This window comes from Tachysurus vachellii, chromosome 6 (genome assembly GCF_030014155.1).
Source record: "Tachysurus vachellii isolate PV-2020 chromosome 6, HZAU_Pvac_v1, whole genome shotgun sequence".
NCBI lineage: Eukaryota > Metazoa > Chordata > Actinopteri > Siluriformes > Bagridae > Tachysurus > Tachysurus vachellii.
In genome coordinates this window covers 9,082,143-9,104,667 of record NC_083465.1, presented here as the reverse complement: position 1 = coordinate 9,104,667, position 22,525 = coordinate 9,082,143, and the positions used below count along the sequence as shown (strand labels likewise).

The following is a 22,525-nucleotide window of genomic DNA, read 5'->3' as shown; positions in this document are numbered from 1 at the left end:
CACATAGAAACAGTTGCCAGTCCATCTCAGGGCTCAATGCACACAAACATTCACAACTGGGGGCAATGTGGTGTACAGTAGAAGTTCCATCACCTACTAGCATGTTTTAGACTGCAGCAGGAAAATGGATAACCCAAAGGAAAACTACTGTATGTGAGAACCGCGTGCAAAATACTGCATTACTGTGTCATGAATGTGCGTCCCAAATAACCAAATGTTACTAAAACTGGAGAACATATTCTCTTGCCAGTTGATAGTTAGCACCTGAGGAATTTAGAAATGTATCATGTGCTTTGGTATCTACTTTTCAAATGGAAAAAATCTTAATGTAGTGAATTTACTGTGTTAGTGATGTTCTCTTATAGCCCTCTTAGGAAAGATCACTAGGTGGCAATATTACATTAAGTTAGTCGACATCAAAAGGAACCAAAGTTTGCGGAGAAATTTGATAGCCTTATTGACTGGATTAACTATTGTAATTATGTAAACAATGATTTTTCTCACACATCATACTTTATATCAATTTTATTAGAGTCATATATTATTAGAGTTATATTTTGCAATCCATAGGACACTATTATATGCATCGGTTAAATGTTAACAGGCCTAATTTGGGTGTCAATTGGTTAAGAATGACGGTGCGGTGTGTGTAGGATGTCCCAGAGCAGATTGCTCTTTAGGACCAAGAGGAACGCGAGCGCACTTATACATATTAGGACAGTACACACGTTCAGGACATACACAGCCCCAATACCTTGGATGAAGCATGTTGGAAATGCAGAAGAGTGCGTGATACGTAAATAAATAAATAAATATATAAATATGTAAATAAATAAATAAAATAAACAACTGAGAGTGTCACCATGCTGCGTCCTCTACACGGCTTCCACACGAAAGGCGAGTCCACACCAGCTGGCTGATTTTCCTTCTCATTTCACAAATATTACTCTTTGGATAGAGGTTTTTATTTAACCTTCTCTACTGTTGTGCATGAATAACACGACGGACTGAAGGCACACAAGTCCGCGTGTGTTTTGGACGTCGAATGGCACGCACTTGGCACGGAAGGTAAGCGCTTGCTTTACCAGTCAGATCACGAACTTGTACCGCAAATGAATGATTGCACCAAGATGCCGCCGAGAGACAACAGAAGCCAGGTTGCTGTTAGTTACGCGCTTCGAAAGGTTAGAGACGATTAGTTTGGTATTTGTCTCTTTTGAAATTTTAGCTTTATTTCATAGATTTCAAGAATTTTACGCATAATTGAATGCTGAATGACACGTTTTTGTCGTCTTATTTTAGTTTTCTGTTTTTCTTCCTTGGATCTTATAGTGCAGTACCATGGACAGCTCTCATTGCGGCCCCAAAACGACGACAGCACCAACACTTAACCAAAAGCAATAGAAAAATAATTACTCTCTGCTGATTGCATGCATTATTTCTTTCTTTTGTAATTAATCGTTTAGTGTAACTACGAATAGAACTATCCAATTCATATTCAATTCTAAGTGATATACCTTTTTCACAAAAACTTTCTATTCAAAAGGATCATTGCTGTTTGTATTTGTAGTAACCCTTGGTAGTCTCAACTTATTATTTAGGCATTCATTGTAAATTATATTATTCAGTAAATACACTCAATTGATATTCTGTGTCGCTTTCCATTAAGTTTTTTTTTTTTTTTTTTACAAGTTTAATTAAATCATTTGTAATGTGTAAAGAATAATTGATTAGGTTTTCAATCACAAATAGGTTTTCACATCAACATTTGTAGTATTAGTAAAGATGTATCATATATATAAGGTTATATTAAAACACTGAAATGGCTCGTTAGGTCATAGAATAAAATGACAGAGAGGTACAGCTACTACTAGAGATATTATTTGATGAGAGTGACATCACAGCCAATAATCATTTCAAGCATCAGAAGAAACACTTCTTGCATTACTGTGAATAACAATACAGCCGTCCAGAAACTGTGAAGTACTGCAGGTATAAAATTTACAATTTAACAAAATTGAGCATGTTAATGGGCAAGTAATAATTGTAGTTTTGCTTTAAAACCAAGGTTAGCGCTTGGGATTCAGCCTCCTTATCCTGTCTCTGTACCTTGAGCAGTAGCTACTGTCAGAGGAAACTGAACAATGGCAAATGCCAGCTTATGTATTATTAGAACTCATATGAAAAGAAAGGTCTACTCCTGAGAAGTGACAATATTGTTTTTATTTCTTCTTTGTTTATAGGACCCAAAAGTAAAATCAGGACTACTGGGCTATTTCAGCAGTGAGTTCTTTAGTATCCTGAATATGTATACAGAATATCTGTGCTGTATTTTGCTTTGTATGAGACCAAAAGTGCAGAAGAATAATTTACTCAATCATTATGACCTGCCTTTAATCACATTGGCATGCTCCATCTGGGGGATAGTCTAAGTAGTATACTGTAGCTATTGTTCCTTGAGGCTTTTCCATCCATTAACTCGATGATTTATCTCGCCATATCGATTTCAGTCTTTATCTGTCCAGGGTTTATGACCTTGACACCATCTTTTTGCATTTTTGCATTGTGTCTGTGATCAGTGGTCTAGCAAGTGCAACTCTTCCATGGATTTTGGCTTTGTGAAGTTTTCTGCAGACTGTTTTTGTGGAAACAGGGTCTTTAAGATGGACATTAAGTTCTGCTGTCGCGTTTGCTGCAGTAGTTTTGTATTGTTTGGACACAGTCCTTCCTAGAGTTTCACAGTCCCTATCATTATGTCTTGATTTTCATCCACTATACTTCACTGATGAAGTCCTGTCATGCTTTCCGTACACGGTCATAATCGTGGAGGCTGTTGGTCTTGAAGGTTACAGGCGCTAAAGAGCTCCCACGATCTGTTCCCTTTGGAAGTCTGACAAGTCACCCATTTTAACAATGCTTTAAACTAACCACTTCTGAGCACAACTCCTTTTATATTGGCATTATATAGCAAAGAAAAATGCATAAATGATAATCACCACATTTTTTGTCACAGTAGCCTACACAAATAATATTAACCCCTATTACAATGGATGTTCACATTACTTTTTCCAAACTCTGTATATAGTCATATAGCAATATATGCTTTCATGTGCTTATTGACAGATTCTAAGCACAGCTAATTAAATTCTTAACCATCTCCAGTATAATTTACACCATGTAATGTATATTAAATTTATATTTTATATGAAGAATGTATGTGTTGAGCCTTGGGCCTCATTTCTAAAAATATACAAGAATAGCATAAATGTAACTTCTAAATGTGTATGTATGTGTGTTTGCAAATCAGTCATGGTAGCCTTGTTATAAGAAATGATTCCTGACGTTATATGTAAAAATTTTCTTTACAATGGAGTAGATCATGAATATTAGAGTAAAACAATTAATGGTAAACATTATTCATTCTGTTTGCTGTGGTTCTATCTAGGAGAGACCAGGGCAATGCTTCCACCTCATGGAAGTACTGATGAGGCAATCTAGTGCCTGGACAGGGACCATCCACAGCAACAGTGCTCACTAGGTCAGAATGGAAACAGGGCTCAGAACTGCCCCCAGAGCAGAAGAGGAGAAAGATCCTCCTGCTCAGAGGATCTTATCAACAGCAGGTGGTGGTGACTTGGGGCCTGAGTGCTGCAAATGCAACGGTCTGATCAACACCCGAAGTGTAATGGTGGAGACCAAGGAAGGGCGAGTGTCAGTGTACTCTGCCCCACAGTATCAGGGCCACGCAGTGGTCAATTATTCCTCCAAGCATCCAGGTCAGGACAGAACTGGGACACGGATTAGTGGGCACCATCCACAGCTGCTCAACCCCAGTGCCTTGCCCCAGGCTCTGGACCCTTTTTATAAGCCCAACCTCATCCTGTACCCTGAAGGAGTACTGAGAGTGTGGGGTGAGGGAAGCGACTGCTGTGAGACCACATTCATTGAGGACATAGCTCCTGCTAACTCCACCACTACAGTTACTAAAGATGGGCTCATGCTCACTGACAACAAATTCCTGGATTTATCTATGGAGGATACCAAGATTCATACACTCTCTTATGATGTGGATGATGACGATGAGTTTCAAGAGCTGGAGGTAGGATCTGGACATGTGTCTTTGTTGTAATCTATAATTGTTTATTTATAAATCAAAAACATAACATTGTATGTAACTGTTATTTAAAAGGCATCTTGCACTGAATGAAAACCACTACAGATAACAGTGGTACATTCAAAACAAGTATTGACAATACTGGGATATTTCAGATGTTTGTAGGTGATTCATCAAAGCTAATATAATTTTCAACATTTTTTTATTTTTTTTTTTGCATAGTAGTTGAACCTGTCACTATTTCTTTTTCAACCTCCAGTCTTGTTTCACTGGAAGCAATCCATATTTCTGACTGTGTGTGTGTGTGTGTGCGTGTGTGTGTGTGTGTGTGTGTGTGTGTGTGTTGAGGGAGAGGGGTCTGAGTGTAAGGGCAGTCTGGATAGCCAGTTTCCTGCTGTTTCCAACCTGCCTAGGCCACCTGTTCTAAGACTGCCGCACATTCTGCAGATCTCTGTGTGGTGACAATAATGCTTGAAGAGGAAGAAAGCTTGCAGATGTGCTGTGGTTTGCCCAGACTGTGAACTATTCAACATCAATAAATAACCTCTAAAAACCTTTGATCTGACATTATAAAGAGCATCACATGCATAGCCTGCTGGTATTCACACTGACATTTATTACACACGTGCAGTATTTCCTTACTGCTCTAAAAAGGTTTTGTAATCAGGGAAAAACTGGCCATAAATAGAGGAAGGGATGTTGTAAACAATGCCTAATTTATGATACCATATGTCTTAAGGGGACATTGATTCACTCTGAAACATTTGTATAGTGAAACCTGGATGTATGGTTTATTAAAATGCAGTCATTCACATAATTAGTGGAAACACAGTGTCAATTTGAATTATTTTGTAGTGCCTGATGTAATATTGTATGTAATTCAAATGAAATTCAGATTTCAAAATAATATTCAATTTCTTTTCTACATATTGGGCTGCAAGACGTAGACTATAATGAAACCATAATTAATTGATATGAGTTGAAAGGGTAGTGTTGATGTTGAACTGTTGTCATGACAGTCTAGTGGCTTATTCTATTAGCTTATGTAATTGTATTAATTGACCTAGCCTACCTGTTAATCACTACCACTGATAGCTGGGAACCTATTATTAAGAACCTACTGGTGCAGTATTAAAAAGTTTATGTGCTTTGTTTACTACAACTGTACTCCAATGCAGAATGTACTTAATACAATACTTACAGTAAGATTACTGATGAAGGACTGATAAAGAGCTATTAAAGAGTTATTTTTTATATAAATGCAATATTGTGTAATCATGCCATATTGTGACATGACCTGGCTTCCTATATTGACAAGAATCAGTTATATACAGGTGCATCTCAATAAATTAGAATGTTGTGGAAAAGTTCATTTATTTCAGTAATTCAACTCAAATAGTGAAACTTGTGTATTAATTCAGTGCACACAGACTGAAGTAGTTTAAGTCTTTGGTTCTTTGAATTGTGATGATTTGGTTTACATTTAACAAAAACCCACCAGTTCACTATCTCAATTGTTGGCCTTCTGGAAAGTATGTTAATTTACTGTATATGTACTCAATACTTGGTAGGGGCTCCTTTTGCTTTAATTACTGCCTTAATTTGTCGTGGCATGGAGGTGATCAGTCTGTGGCACTGCTGAGGTGGTATGGAAGCCAGGGTTTCTTTGACAGTGGCCTTCAGCTCATCTGCATTTTTTGGTCTCTTGTTTCTCATTTTCCTCTTGACAATACTCTATAGATTCTCTATGGGGTTCAGGTCTGGTGAGTTTGCTGGCCAGTCAAGCACACCAACACCATGGTCATTTAACCAACTTTTGGCAGTGTGGACAAGTGCCAAATCCTGCTGAAAAATGAAATCAGCATCTTTAAAAAGCTGGTCAGCAAAAGGAAGCATGAAGTGCTCTAAAATGTCTTGGTAAACGGGTGCAGTGACTTTGGTTTTCAAAAAACACAGTGGACCAACACCAGCAGATGACATTGCACCCCGAATCATTACAGACTGTGGAAACTTAACACTGGACTTCAAGCAAATTGGGCTATGATCTTCTCCACCTTTCCTCCAGACTCTAGCACCTTGGTTTCCAAATGAAATACAAAACTTGCTCTCATCCAAAAAGAGAACATTGGACCACTGAGCAACAGTCCAGTTCTTCTTCTCCTTATCCCGTTAAGATGCCCTTGATGTTGTTTGTGGTTCAGGAGTGGCTTAACAAGAGGACAACTGTAGCCAAATTCCTTGACATGTCTGTGTGTGGTAGCTCTTGATGCCTTGTCCATTACAGTCCATTCCTTGTGAATTCACCCAAATTCCTGAATCAATTTTGCTTGACAAGCCTCTCATGGCTGCGGTTCTCTTGGTTAATTGTGCATCCTTTTCTTCCACACTTTTTCCTTCCACTCAACTTTCTGTTAACAGGCTTGGATACAGCACTCTGTGAACAGTCGGCTTCTTTGGCAATAAATGTTTGTGGCTTACCCTCCTTGTGAAGGGTGTCAGTGATTGTCTTCTGGACAACAGTCAGTTCGGCAGTCTTCCCTATGATTGTGTAGCCTAGTGAACCAAATAGAGAGACCATTTTGATGGCTCAGGAAACCTTTGCAGGTGTTTTGAGTTGATTAGCTGATTGGCATGTCACCATATTCTAATTTTTTGGTGGGTTTTTGTTAAATGTGAGCCAAAATCATCACAATACAAAGTACCAGAGACTTAAACCACTTCAGTCTGTGTGTACTAAATTTATGTAATACACAAGTTTCACTATTTGAGTTGAATTACTGAAAAAAATGTAACTTTTCCACAACATTCTAAATTATTGAGATGCAGCTGTATGCGCACATAAATTGTATGTATATGATTTTAAGGCACTGCTATGTGGATGAATGCATCCTTACATAGAATTTTATGCAAATAAATGGTCTGTGATGCCTGCAGGTTTACCAGGTGAAAGTAAGCGTATGTGATAGCATATGCATACATTCTGACGTTGAGCCTTGTCTCTTGAGTACGTATGAATACATACTTCACCTTCTTCTCATGTTGAATGAACCACAACCTTTATATATACTTTCATGGAGAGATTAATGATTGTCATTATGAAAAAAATGGCATTATACTGTCATTATAATTCTTCTCAGCATTGGTATGGACCAAGTGCTCCTGATCACCACTCTGAACAGATTGTAGTGGGTTGAGCTAGATTTAAGATTTTAAAATTTGGCATCCAGTTAGTGAAGCAATTATAATTCAAAGCATGCAACCTCACTACAGGGTTACTGTAGTTGTAGTAAAGTTACTACAGTTCCATTCCTCTCCATAACACACTGCTCTGAGTAAAATATTTCTAGTCCTATGTGCAGTATCATCTTAGAACATAATTGACTGCTGGTAAATTACAGCAGTAAATTCATTCCTCCTTTAAGTGTACTTGAATTTCCTTCTCCCTTTCTTGTATTTAGATAAATAATTGTAAAATGTAGATTATAAATATTATACAGGTAATGCAAAAGACATCGTCAAAAGTAGACACCAGTGAAAAGATGATGATTATTAATTAAGACCCATTATGTAGTTTGAGGCAGTTTATGTAGCCTCCAGTTCTGTAGTTAATTTGGTGTACTTTAGAAGCTGTGTGACAGAATCATTGGCCTTACACTGAACCCTAGTCTCTTAGCCTTCTAATGATGATTGGTTTATATAATATTTTTATTATGTCGTCTGTTCTTTTGGGCTCTAGTGTGGGTGATGATACTGTTTATTCAGATGAAACACAATGCTTTTTTGAAATATATCTCTCATGTAAGGTGTGTAAGTCTTTAACTCACACATGGTAAAATAAAAAACAACAAAAAAACAAATTAGAAATTCAGTTGTTATGTATGTAAACACCACCGCTTGCTTTTGATATCTTTCTCCTTGATATATTTTGCTGTTTTTATGTGGAGTTGGTGTAAAATCCTCCACACTCCTACTGATCTATTGTCTCATTGTCTCATCCTCTGCAACATGTTTCCATAATATTTCAAAGATTATGTTGCCATGGCACATAGAGTACGGCTCAGTTCTAAATAGTGTTGCATAATCAGGAGAGAGAAAGAGAGAGAGAGAGAGAGAGAGAGAGAGAGAGAGAGAGAGAGAGAGAGAGAGAGAGAGAGAGAGAATCATTGCCCATCATGTCCTTGTCTGTGAACATATGCAAAAGGCCAACTTTGTACAAATTGGTGGCAAGAAATGCATTCAGTACAAGCTGTTTCAGCCTAGACATGTAAACAGTAAGGTGAATGCAAAGACAGCCATCTGGAGTTCACAGATAAATCACATACACAAACACATACTGTACAACTCTTATAAGGATGTCACAAATACAGTTTGAGACTTACAGAGTGCTTTGTAAGGGGATGTGACCAAGGCCTAATAAGTCTTTAAGTAAAGTATTCCCCAGGGATCAGTGCTTGGCCTGCTAATCTTCTATAATACACAACTTCTCTAGGTCCAATCATCCACTCACATAGTTCAATGATATGATCTCAACAAGAATTTCAGCCTGCTTCAACATTGCAGCCTTGATGAAAGATGTGTCTTCCACTTTTAACTCACTGTTTCAGCGAGAGATTTTTTTTTGTGTCTTGGCTCACCTTTCAGCATACAAAGTGAAGCTGTTGACTGAGAAGTCTTCTGTGTCATACCTCTACTTTGTTTGTATTGGCTCTAGGGATTAAGATCAGCTTCATTTGCAATAAGATCAGCTTCAGCACTATAACTAGAGCAACATCTATTCAACCATATAACCCAGCTGTAGCTGTAGTGGAATATCATCTATAGTTATATTCATTGGATAATTTTCTTATTCCTAAAACACTTCTTACACAACATTCCTCAGTGAGGAAATGAGCTCTTTACCACATTGTCTCTTGGATAATCTCTTGCAATTCTCAATAGAGGTAAAGTCTATTATTTGGCTTAAATCACACTTGCTTTCTGTGCTTAATATAAATTGTCTGACTAACAAGTGTAAATGATTAGTGGGATGTGACTTTAGAATCATTCCCGAGTGTCTGCTACTGTGCGACTAAGGCGTGATGTGATAGTTGATCAATGACGACCACCATTCTAGATTTTATGACCGTCATCTTCAAAAATAGATTACACTTCTGTTCAAAATGGATTATCTTTCCCTTTAATTATAGCTATTGCTTACAAACGTTATTTGAACAGCGAGTTATTCTATTGTGTGTTCGGAGCAATATGGCAAATTTGAATATGATATACTTCAGGGAATAGCACAGATGTTTCTGTAGCACAGACGAATCTACAGTTATTTCGAAGTGTGTTATTAAATGTGCTATGCTAAATATGCGTCTGCAATGGCTTCACCTCAGTAGCAACTCATCAGCTTTAGAAATAAGAGATAAGAGACATACAATAATCTGCTGTTTTCTGTGGCTTAGAAATGGTTTGGAAAGTGTAAAAATAAAGTAAAATAACCTGTCCTCGATAATGAATTTTCATGTACTTTCTGCAGAGTGAGTACTCAAGTGACTCAGAGAGTGAAGACAACTTCCTGATGATGCCCCCGCGAGACCACCTGGGCCTCAGTGTCTTTTCAATGTTGTGCTGCTTCTGGCCCCTTGGCATCGCTGCCTTCTACCTGTCTCATGAGGTAAAGATCTCTTAACACCTGCTCCTCATAGTACAAAGATATCACACCAATATCAAAAGTCATTATTGTTTATTCTTATTATGTTAGATCAAATCCTGGTCTGATATTTATTTTTTGTTGTCTCATGTCTCATTATGAAATTCAAATTAAAATATTGACACAAAAAATGTATATACATGCCTTTAAAAAATGAACAAACTAGGATTCGATCTTTGCCTCAATTATTGTTATTATTTTTTGTAAAACCAACAACACCAACACAGTGTAAGGATTTCTGGAGACATTATTCTTTCAAACAGAGATGACTTCTGCTTGCTGCACAGTCAAGTGGGTTTTTAGTCCTGTGTGATGTTCACTCTGGAGTACAGAACAAAAATGGAAGTAGATAAGTGGCAGTTGTCGGTGGTTCCAAGCGAAAGCATTTGACGTCTTTCTTTATTGTACAAATAGTACTCTTTTTAAAACAGGTAAATGATTGAAGCCTAGTAAAACATCCATTGCTTTGTACTAATTAGTTAGTTTGTACTAATGAGACAGGATAAAAAATTCCCTGATATTTAAATGCTGACTTGAAAAGCAGCTCAGCAGCATCTCACTCGCTCACATCACGTCAGGAATCAACACCTACAACTCTCTAATCCTCCGTATGAAAGAAAAAAGTTTACTCAGACAGGCCCAAGCAACTAAGCCCACGCCAAAATCAATTCCCTGAAACCCCCTATGAATCCTCTGAGCTTATCGCACGCACTGGACTGGAAGAACAGCAGGTTCTCTGAAGTATTTTGGAAGCTAACATATTTGGAAGCACACACACACACACCATAGTGTATGAATAATTTATTTGTATACCTGATATTTTGGATTAATATCGAAGAGCATTATAATCTGACATCCTCTTTGATGTCTAGTGGACATTGGGCAACATTTAAAATTCAGAAATCGCTGTATTGCTCACATTACACAACATTTATTGCTTGCAGGCTGTTGTTTTGTCAGAGTAACAGTGTCCACACTAAACTGAAAGTGCAGAGGAGGCTCCCACACACACTGCGTGAGCTTTTACATGCAGAGATCTTTGACAAACAGGCCTGAAAATAAAATTGTCACACAAAAACACAGCCAACAGATAATCAGAAATAATCGGAAGAGTTTGTGGATTTTTGCTCTGAATGTCAAATAATGACCTGGTTACACAGACCAGGCGTGTCTTTATTGGGGTTTTAGTTTATTACTGATCATTTCGACTCAATATATCTAAAAATATCTAAATATATCACGGTGTAAATATATATATATTTTTTCAATCTTCTTATTGAGGAAGTATCGCAAACAGTCATGTACATACAGTTTACAGGTATTCCCCTTAAATTTTTGTTATTTTAGAACACAGTAAAACAGCGAGTAAAGAAAAAAGGCATATGCAGGAGACAGAAAACACACGCAGTAAAATAAATAAATAAATAAAAATAAAAATAAAAAGTACGGGGGGAGGGGGCAGAATCAATCACATGGTACAGTTTGTAGCAATTTAAAATAGTCCATGAAAGAGCCCCATTTATGGCGAAATTTTTCAGAGTTACCCCTGGATGAAAACTTTATCTTTTCCAGTTTAAGCAATGACATCACATTCTGGAGCCACACAGAAACTGAAGGTGCTTTAGAGGCTTTCCAGAGAAGTAAAATGCAATCACGGTGTAAATATGCGTGCTTAAACAAGAAATACTGTATATGTCAGCCTGGAAAAACCTGTCCCTTGTACCCCAATCCCCAAAATGACTAAATGTTTTTATTTATGTTTCTATCTAACATGTCCTTAGCTGTCTGCCTATAAAGACGATGTAAGTTTAGAAGCCATTTTAACACAGCAGTGAAACTAGAATGTCTGAATATGTATAAACCATACTAATTAAATGCGCTTTCTCGCAAAATGAATGTCATGCTTTGAGCAAGGTACTGAATAACTACATGCCATACCAAAATTAATGCATCTGAAGCTCCTTTGCTGTCATGTCATCAAAAAACAGAGCAGATAGATGTCTTAATAAGGAAACAAATTTATAAGAAATCAGACAGACCTGGATGAATTAATCAGTGATTTTCCCCATCAATTAGCATGAACAGACATTATTTAAGTGAAATAACAATGATGAGGCTTGTGTTTAAATGCCGTAGATGGCTTTTAACTCAGATGGTGAGATGTAGAAATGTAAATGATGCTGATAATCAATTCCCAACTGATAATATCCCAAACTGACAATAATGTTTTTCAGGAATAGATTAGGTGACGCATGTAGAGATACGTTTGTGTGCATCTGCCATCTCAACTTCATATTAAATTAGCTTAAGGTTATTCCAACTGAGATAATATACTGTAGAGATAAACAATTTCTAGTGAAAATGTAATGATCTTTACTAGACTACAAATGTCTGCCTTTTAAATATAAAATATTATATTATTAAAGAGTAAATGTCTGCTGCATGGGCAGGTCTCCTGTCAGCCAGTTTTCTGAAAATAAAGGCTGCTTTAAAGACTGGCATAGTTTTCATAATCTTATTTATACATTTATTTATTACACATTAAATGAAATGCAAATTAAATTTAATAATGCGTTTACACAATTTTGGTCTGCTTAGTGGAGTCAGAATTAAGGCACTAAACCTTTAAAGGGCATTTTACTCTTTTTTTTTTTTTTTTTACTACTTCTGGAGACTTCTTTTATAATGCTATAACTTTATTTTCATTTCAGTTCAGATTCAGTTTAGGACAGCCTGTAATTTTCAGAACTACATATCTCAAAATTGGACCATATGAAGTGTTTTCCCAGGCTGCTAGAAAAAGAATCAATCACTTAGAGTTTTGTTTGCACCACTTTTCAAACCATTGCAGTCAGCATAACATTTACTTTTACCACCTTGTTCCTAATTAGAACAAGTTCTGCTCAAAATATGAGCAAGATTCCTCCATAACTATCTGATTGTGTATGTTTCAGCCTTATTTCTTATAGACGTGCACTTTTATAAAAATGCCTTTTCAAAAAAAATCCATCCTCAAATAAATTCTCTGTTATGGAGAAGTAGAATTTGAAATTCTATTCTTCATATGTGTATATGAAATGCAGCATCTGTTTTTGCTAATCCGCTGTGCATAATCTGATTTATTGGTTTTAGAGCATGCTGTATGAGTAAACTCCTTATGTAATATTCTGGCATGGGAATGTGCTAGAGTGGGCATTGTAAGGCATGAGCTCTTAAACACACCCACCAGGGACAACTAATGGAGGCAATAAAGACAAAGCAGTTAACACTTTACATATATATACATACTGTACATACAGCTGTGAGTTTTCTTACGTGTGTTTGTTTGTTCATTACAGCTTTAAAATTGCTTTTTTTCATTACCATATAAGGATCTTTATAAGCTTTATAATAATGGCAACACCAATAGTCATCCTTCAGTATTATTTTGTGATGTACAAAATTCACTTTTTCATCTACAGCAACTTTTTTATTGGGACTGTCATAAGATTTTTTTGCTTAGCATAAGAACACTGAGCTTGAGGAATACAGCTAGGATAGGACTCCAGTCCATCACAGGGCACCATGCACACTCACTCATTCACTTCTAGGCAAAATTTAGAATAGCCTATCCACCTACCTGCATGTTTTTTTGGATGTGGAAGGATGAGAGCCACAGGTACATGGGCAGAACAATAAAAACTCCACACAGACAGTAATCAGAGCTCTGAATCAATGCGTCTATAAAGCCTAGAACTGTGAGGAGACAACGCTACCCACTGTTTCATCCTGCTGCTCATGTACTTAATGCTTTGTAATAATTGAATCCAATTCATAGTTAGAGATACACTAAACCTACTGCTTCATCTTTGGAGCACGTTTTTCTCTTATATTATTATTCATCTTTTCCATGTATCGCCCCACTATTGAGCCACTGTTAATCAGGTTTGCTTTGATTTAGTCTTAATCAGGCATACTTAAAGTAAAACAGTAATTACAAGAGTTCCTCATCTGGCCAGAACAATAGAATTGTTAATCTTATTTGCATAGTAAGTGCCTACTTATGCCTCAAGGGAAAGAATTTCAAGAACGTTTTTCTCTGAAGCCAGATTCATTTGCGGTCATTGTTCAATGTTGGTAAGGAAAGGATGTTTCAGTGAGCCATCTGTAGGATCTTCACATTAAAGTTTCATAATAAAGCTTTTAATACCTGTCTTATTTATAGATACATTAGTATAAAGTGAAGAAACAAACTATCAACGCTATGCACCTCACACTACAGGTTTCACGTAACTGTTGCTGTTAAGTTTCAGGCCCTTCATAATGTCTTCTTCGCTAAGCTAGAAGCACACAATGATACAGAATGTTTTTGGATGCTGTGACATTGCAAGAGACCTAGTCCAAACATGTTCCTTCAAAAGACACTTGTTCCTTGCACAGAGACCTGACCTCAATCCCACTAAACACCTTTGGGATAAACTAGAATGCTAATGTCATGACACGGAACAGACCCAAACGCAGGATAGCTAAAATAAACAGGGTTTAATAACAGAAAACACGAAACATGACGCAGACTAGAAACAGGACAAACCACAGTAGATGCCGTGCTGCACGAGGCAACGCGGCACAGTTAAATACAAAAAGACAATGACACAATAAGGATCAGGTGTGACGACAGGGAGGAGCAGACGAAAGCGGGGCAGACATGTGACGAGAAACGTAAACAGATGCACGTGGCCAAAGTCCGGGCCGAGTCCTAACAGCTAACTGACTTTACAGCCATACAACATCTAGCGGAAAGTCTTTTTAATTTGATTGAATTTAATTATTATAATACTGAAAGGATACTAAAACATGAGTGAACTTTTCAGCAAGTACATAATTATTGTAAGTGAATGATATAGGTGTCCACAAACTATTGGCCATATAGTGTTGATTTCATCATGTTGGGTTGTTGGGGTTATTAACAAAGCAATTTAACCTCGTAAACGGAAAATTATTCCTATATTTATAACTACATATAGTAAAACATTATATTACAATGCTGTGTAATATTTTAAAGGTAACTATGCAGTGATTATTAGGAATGAATAAGTAGTACAACATTAACTGCTAACTCACTATTAGCTTCTGAAGAATACTGGAATACTGGGATAATTAACAATAATTATACAGGAGATGTATAACACTCTGTAAGTATAATATAGATTGTGATAAACTACCCAACCATTAGTTTAATATTCTTATTAAGTGATTACCCTGTATTCATTAGTAGTTAATAATACTAACTTGTTTGTTAACATAACACTACTGATACATTGCGGCTTCATTACCTGGCTTACAGTATTTCAGTTTTTCCCTAGATACCTATTAGTTTCAACTGAATTTGCAGCAGTTAAAGAATAATATGCTAAACATACTATCCAATTCTGAAGCAGTGAATCTCAGTGAGAGGACAACTATGTGAAAAAGTGTTAAAACACTTATTTCTAAATGTGTTAAAATGCTTATCTGTAAATGTGATAAAAGCACTTATGTTAACATTAGGCTTGATTTTTTTAGTAATGTGTTACCTTGACACTGACTGTATTTATTATTTTTTTTTAATTTCCTTAAATGTATTGCAGGCAATTTGAGAAGTGAATGTGAACAAAATCATGAGTAATTGATTAAGGCCAACAATGTTTATTTAAGTCCAACAGGATACAAATAAACAAAGTAATTATAAACTGTAGGAGGTCATTCGGCATTGGCGTTTTTAACCCACAGTATTCCAGTAAGAAATTCTGAGAGTGAAATGAGTGAGAAAAAAAGTTAGTGAGAATAAGTGAGAAAAAAAATTAACCTTCACCATCAGAGAAATTGTAATCACTATTACAGAATGCAACTGCCTTTATTTTCTCTTCACAAAGACAAAACAGTACAGCAGTATAAGCTGTCAGCAAGAACATTAAAACTAGATGTGTAATATTGTGTCAAACCCCTTGTTTGTCCAGCACATCACAGTACATATGTTTGATTGCATCGAGATCTAGGGAATTTAGAGTTTACTGGGGTTTTGTCATGTTCCTCAAACCATTCCTGTGTAGCATGGTGCATTATCCTGTCATTAGGGAATACCTATGAACTATAAAGTATATCTCTATACCTCTTCTGTCTCCTGCAATATGGAAAAAATGGATGAGAGACCAGCAGTCAACTAGTTGGTTTGTCCTTGTTGTTCAAGACCAGATATTTATGTTCAACAGAAAACATATGCATCTAGATTTTCACTGTAGAGCTGATATACTGTACAGGTTTGTACTGTGTACCAGCAAGGCGTCGGCATTGACCACAGTTTTTTTCATGTGTGTCATGATGATAACTCTGTGTTTTAATATAATAAATTCTTAAATACAGAAAAAAATGAACTATCCAGTATATGTAAGAAATTGAAGAAAAGGAATGTAACAAGGATTAAACTTTGTTGTCACAAGACTTTTTGTCAGATAAAGTTAACAACAGAAGACATCTCATACAATAGAATACAATATGACAAGACATTTAAAAAACCTATTTTGTTCAGCTCCCCAGAACTGAGTTAATCCACCTACTTATTTGAGATTACAGTGTGTGACAACAGCTGGAGTGACACAAAAGCCACCCTGCAGAAGAAGCTAAAGTTAAAAGATGCAATGCAAAAACACAGCAACAGTTGTAGTAAATGCTGTACTTTTTCACTTTTACTGATCGTCATCTTGCCTGTGAGCTCAGCAGGTAGACATTTCCTCTCCACCCTGTGTTTGCACTTAGAGCCCAGTGGATTTTGCAGTGTTGTCTGCTGTGCTGATGTCCTGCTGCCATACTGATCTCATGGGACGTACAAAAAGAACACATAAATATTTCAGCAGCGCTGCCACTGACCATTTTCACACCCACACTCACGATGAAGGCACAATTCAGATGATTAATTAGTGCGTTATGAACGTATACTGTGGATTATTTTGTAGAATGTGGACTGCTGTTTCCAATTTTCATTTCAGAGGACTTTTATTGACTCTCTCTACTCTCTAGTTCTCACGCTGGGGCTCTCAGGAGAGGTGTGTGTGTGTGTGTGTGTGTGTGTGTGTGTGTGTGTGTGTGTGTGTGTGTGTATGTGTGTGTGTATGTGTGTGTGTGAGTGTGAGAGATAGAGAGCGAGAGAGATAGAGAGAGAGAGAGAGAGAGAGAGAGAGAGAGAGAGAGAGAGAGAGAGAGAATACTTTAAACCTCATTTATTAAGCAAAAGAGAAATTCTTCAGTGCTCTAAATCTATTCCAAAGACCCTGCATGCTGTTCCACTCTCATTAGTCTGCCTAGTCTCAGACAGACACTCCTGCTGAAATACTGTAAGAGCAGGATATAAAACTGATAAACATGAAAATGGGACTAATATTTATTAAAAAATTGATTAACTTAGTATACAGAGTTAGATAACTGAGCTGAAGGGTGTGGAGGTAAAGGATATAGAAGGAAAAACTGCAATCCTATTCCCTGGCCCACAGATCACTCTGATTGGTGATGCTTGCTTGCAGTAATCCAATTTGTCTTTTGATGCAGCTAGGTTGGCTTTTTCTAATATAATTGGCTGATAGATTAGAGCTTATGTCCGTCAATTAACATTACCAAGCTATGTTCCAGTGTGGTGCTGCCTGTTTTGATGGCTGCATGCTCAGGGAAATATGTCAGCCAAAAGGCTAGAGGCAGATAGCTCGCTTTGTCGTCGTCCCCCCCCCCCCCCCCATTATGCTGTAGCTCAAATGAATAGAAAAAGAAATTATTTAAGAGGTTATAAAGAAACATCTGCCATATTGGAGGAGAAGAATAACTCTGCAGAACATTGAAATATAAATAAAATCCAAAAAAAATTGTGCCTTAAATCTTGGCAAGGTTTCCTGAACTTCAAAGGCTTGGGTGCCCTCAGGAGGGAAATGAATCATGGCACTCGAATTATTTATGTATCCACTCTGTACTAGAACCCCCTGTCAGTCAGCTGCTAGAGAGGAGCCAATTAATAATTTCTACTCACTATTTACTCTCCTTTTCACTGCACCCTCATCATCATCTCCTTTTCCATTTTTTTCTCATAATGTTCTCTGTTGATTATTCTCAATTTGTTCTACTGTGGCATTTACTGAAGCATTACTCTGTGCCTCTGCATCTCTCTCCTTCTCCACCAGACTAACAAAGCAGTAAATAAAGGGGATTTTCACCGTGCCAGCTCCAGCTCCAGACGTGCTCTGTTCCTAGCTGTGCTGTCCATCACCATCGGTACAGGCATCTACGTTGGCGTGGCAGTGGCTCTTATTGCATACCTTTCCAAGAACAACCACTTGTAGCCTTGCCTCGCTGCCCATCTTGCCACTGACTGTGCATGTGGATTTACTGTAAGGCCACTTACAGTACTGCACTGAGTAATGATCTACACACTCTACAGCACTTTTATGAATCACATGGAATTATTGAATGGATCCTCATTTGTAAACATTATGACACTGTAAATCATGGCATTCCTTTTTCGTATTCACTGTTTATCACAGTGGCATTTGTGTAGACATACTGTAGTAATAGACTTTAATACCTGTTTACAAGGTGAAAACATCACTCCGGTTTGATCAACCATAGTATTTATTGTGCCAATCTTGTCTTCTGAGCCTTTAGTGTAGTGTTACTTTTCTTCTGTATGATGGTGATGTATGAAAAACAATCTATCTGAAGTGCCACAGTGCTTTGAAGCCTTCTTATAAAGAGATACAATATTATAAGGACCATAAGAATGGGCTTATTCAACACTCAAGGGTAAGATGGACAAAAAGCCATATAGATGGGCTGTAGGACCTGATTGTGGGCTTTTTTGGTATAGCAGTAACATTTTGATCTGAGAGGGCTGTAAATATTTATGAATCATTTTTTTTGTGAGATAACACATGAAGTCTTAAAACCAGACCATATGCTTTCAGTTTCTACATGCCAAATTATGATGGTGTACATGCTTACACTGTGTTATAGATTTTCACCTTGTGGGAGATTTTAATCGCCAAACTGCAACCTCTTGCCAATTAAATATAGTCTTTTCATTCAAACCTAGTCTTTATTTATGTACCCTGTGTGATTATACTTGATTATGCCCTGCTTAATTAAGTCTTGACCTGCACACATCCACATACTGAAGCAAGCAAATGTATTTCATTGTTTTTTCCTTCCCAGTGCCTCCTGGCACCGTAGACGATTTCACTGGTCTGGTCAAAATGACATTTTGTTATTGTACAGGCTTGATCATCTGATTGGTCTTGTATTTCACCATTGAATCTAAATGTAGATTTTACCTGGACTCACATAAACAAAAGGTGACATCATCTAAATTTAACCAATCTTATCTTTTATAACAGAATAAATAAAAGTGAGTTCTCTCATTCTTTTTTCTGGAGTTTCAATAATATTGTGATATTCACTGGTAACGTCAAGCACGTCCAAGTACAACCATGTTGCCCAAATTATACAAATTATAGAGTGAAAGTAAAATTTTAATTATGTAATCAGTGAATCATTGGAAATGCCTTTATGTCCCACATGCCATTAGCAAGAATGCTAGTTACCCATATTTTGTGTATTTGTGAATTCTACACAGATTTATTTATTTATTTTTTACTTTCATCTGTGTTATGTAAAAGCAAAATACAGCCAAATGAAATAAAAAAAAGTGTACAGAAAACAAGATTGTTGCCTGAGATAGGTTAAAGCATTGTAATGCCTCTGCCACTGAGTGGGCGAGCTTCTCATTACAGGGTCACAGCAAGGTCAAATGTCTGAAATAGTTTTTCTTCAGTAGCTTATTTTATGTTTGAAGTGCTGTATACATTATATTAAGGGTATTTCTGGCATATAAATTAGTAACACGCAGGACTAGATTTCTTGGTATCACTGTCTTGGGTCAAGTTTAATTTGTTTCAATAGTTAAATGCATGTTGTCTTGGCTTCATTGCAGAATAATGCTAAAAAAATAAGTTTAATGGTTAAGTGCTGCAGCAATAGCTACAATAATAAATGGCATTTTAATTGAACAATGACATATTAAGCAAATGCTGCTATCATTGTTACCAGAAGGGTTAAGGTGGATTCTATGAAAAAGTACCAAATCAACTGCCCTAAATGTGTTTAGTAAATATATACTGTAAAGGACACAAAATATAACATTCATAAGGGTTTTTTTTTTTTAGGGTAACATTTTTGCTAAGGGTCAGTTAGTGTTTTCTAAAGAATATTTTTAAATTATTTCATGGACTGAATACAAATACTTCACTATTGTATTTTGGATAATTACTACTATAATTCTGTGTTCCATTACAGCCCAAATCTGATCTTCAATAGTCTCTAAGTCCCAGTTAGTCTTCAGTGCTTTGTCACAAATCTATCACATTTGATTTGCTAGAGAAAAAGAAATGTCCACTTCAACATAACGAATAGGAGAGCTTATTGTTTGCTAATTTTACAGGGTAACACTCTGTACATTAAAGAAATACAATTAAAAACAACTTAGCAACGTGTCACCAGACTATAATAACAATTATTGAGGCAGATGTTTACATAAACTTACATAGGCACTTTTACTGTGAAAACAGAAATACATCAAGCCCTATTAGAGGTCATTTCAGCCTACATTATCAGCATCACATGCAGCATGAATGACTAACCACCTGGACAAAATATGCATATTTCATAGCAGTGGAAACAGCCTGCTTGCTGCTCTGAAATGATTTATGGCCCGTGTTTGCCAGAGGAAGTAAATGAGATGACGATAGCGGTTTTGTGAAGCTGTTTTATGGCAAGGGGATGAGGACCCTGAGGAGAAGGATCAGACGAGGCTGAGGTTGTTCTCTAATTAAGGAACTTGTAATTCAACCCAAGCAGGATGCTCAACTTGAAGTAATTAGGAAAGCTTTTAGTGCTCCATTGAGTGTGTGAGGGATTTTGTCATAGCTTTCGCTTATTTCAAGCAAAAATCATGAAAGAATAAAATGATTTTTAACAGCAGTGAAAACATTTACAGATACAAGTAACCGTTAAACTTTGTATGTGTGAAGGTTTCATTCTGTGTGATTTGGTAGTGTCATTATGCTATTAGTCCTATCTGCATGGATGAGGACCATAAAGTTTGCAGCAGTCCTACACCTATCAGTGTAAATGGGCAGACTTATCACTCCTGTTTCATCAAGCTAGTGTGCCCTACATTTTAATCAGTCCCAACTTGTAATTTTACACTACAACCAGTAAAAGCCACATAAATCAGACTCAAGTCTTGGTTCAATCTCTAACATTGATTTGCTAAGCTATTTGCTATTGTAATTAGTATTTAAAGTTCACTATAGTAGAACAGTTCTAGTAGTTCTGTAACTGTTAAAGAAACATTAAATAGCTTTATATTTATATACATGCTCTGAATGATTAGATTCTGCAGATTCATCAGTTTTACGATCATGCAATATATATATATATATATATATATATATATATATATATATATATATATATATATATATATATATATACGTATACACAGGCAAAATAATAAAGGTTGTAGGCAAAAAAACAAAAAGAATCATTGCAGAAAATACAAGATACACAGACTGAAATCGTGAAGGGTGAGTAAAAAACTCAAATTCTCAAATGTAACGTCAAAACAACAAGCACACGGTAGACAAAAAAAAGTAGACAAATGGCAAGAAACATGAAAAGGCAAAAGGGACATGCACAAAATATCTGTCTGAGAAATCACAGCTCAGAGCTTAAGAGGTTGCAGGCAAACTGCTTTGTATCTAATGAAAGGTCCATGTGCTTTTTAAACCATGCAAACAGGAAATGAGTGAGATAACTGAAGAAGTGAGTTAAAATTCAGCCTTGTGGCATTGTGGAGGGAAAATGTTCATACTGGATGTTATACTACCACATCCCAAAAAGCACAATTGGATTCAGATCATGAGTACATAAAAAACTGAAGTACAATAAACACTTTATTTTGTCATGGAAATTTTTGTCATGTTCATGGAACCAGTTTAAGACAATCTGTGCTTTGTGGCACTGGGTATTATAGTGCTAGAAGTAGCCATTATAGTATGAGTAAACTGTTTACAATCACACTCTCTTGTGTCACCCAGATGAGGATGGGGTCATGTTTGAGTCTAGTTCCGCCTAAGGTTACTTAGGTTACTTAGTTTTTACTTGCAACCTTCGCCTCTGGCTTGACCATTAAGGATACATATAAATTTAAACCTAATTTTTATTCTGAATTGTTATATTCCTGTGAAAATGTCCTTTGTTAAAAGCACTACACAAATTTTGTCAGTAAACTCTCTCCTCCAGCCTAGGTTTGATTCCTGGGCAGAGAACCAACCCAGCCATTAAGGGTTTAATTCTCAGTGCCAGTCCCAATCCTGTATAAAATGGGGAGGTTGCATCAGGAAGGAAATCAGATGTGATACCCTCAACAACAAGTTTTGTCAATTAAGGAATGTTGTGGCATTACAACAATGATCAACTGGTATTAAGGGGTTTATTATGTGCCACAAATCATTTCTGCTACACACTGCTACATTTCCCCCACCAGCCTGAACTGTTGAGAGAAACCAGGCTGGGTCCATGGATTCTATTGACACAAAATTCATCTGCATATTCCAACAGAAATCAAGATTTATCATTTCTGATCTTCAACTGTCCATTTTCAT

At 36.6% G+C, this 22,525-nt stretch overlaps 1 protein-coding gene across 1 annotated transcript; it reads left to right on the top strand.

Annotated features, from left to right (window-relative positions):
• The first annotated feature begins 761 nt into the window (after positions 1 to 761).
• Positions 762 to 18,759, top strand: LOC132847095 (synapse differentiation-inducing gene protein 1). The gene is made up of 4 exons (XM_060872066.1): positions 762 to 1,068; positions 3,446 to 4,099; positions 9,636 to 9,773; positions 17,987 to 18,759. The coding sequence occupies exons 2-4, from the start codon at positions 3,545 to 3,547 to the stop codon at positions 18,143 to 18,145; spliced, it is 852 nt and encodes a 283-aa protein (XP_060728049.1). The 5' UTR covers positions 762 to 1,068; positions 3,446 to 3,544; the 3' UTR covers positions 18,146 to 18,759.
• Positions 18,760 to 22,525: the final 3,766 nt, after the last annotated feature.

Coding starts and splice junctions, on each gene's coding strand:
- LOC132847095 (XM_060872066.1), top strand. CDS start 3,545: ATGGAAACAGGGCTCAGAACTGCCCCCAGAGCAGAAGAGGAGAAAGAT. Junction 4,100..9,635: donor ATGAGTTTCAAGAGCTGGAG/GTAGGATCTGGA, acceptor TACTTTCTGCAG/AGTGAGTACTCAAGTGACTC. Junction 9,774..17,986: donor CCTTCTACCTGTCTCATGAG/GTAAAGATCTCT, acceptor CTTCTCCACCAG/ACTAACAAAGCAGTAAATAA.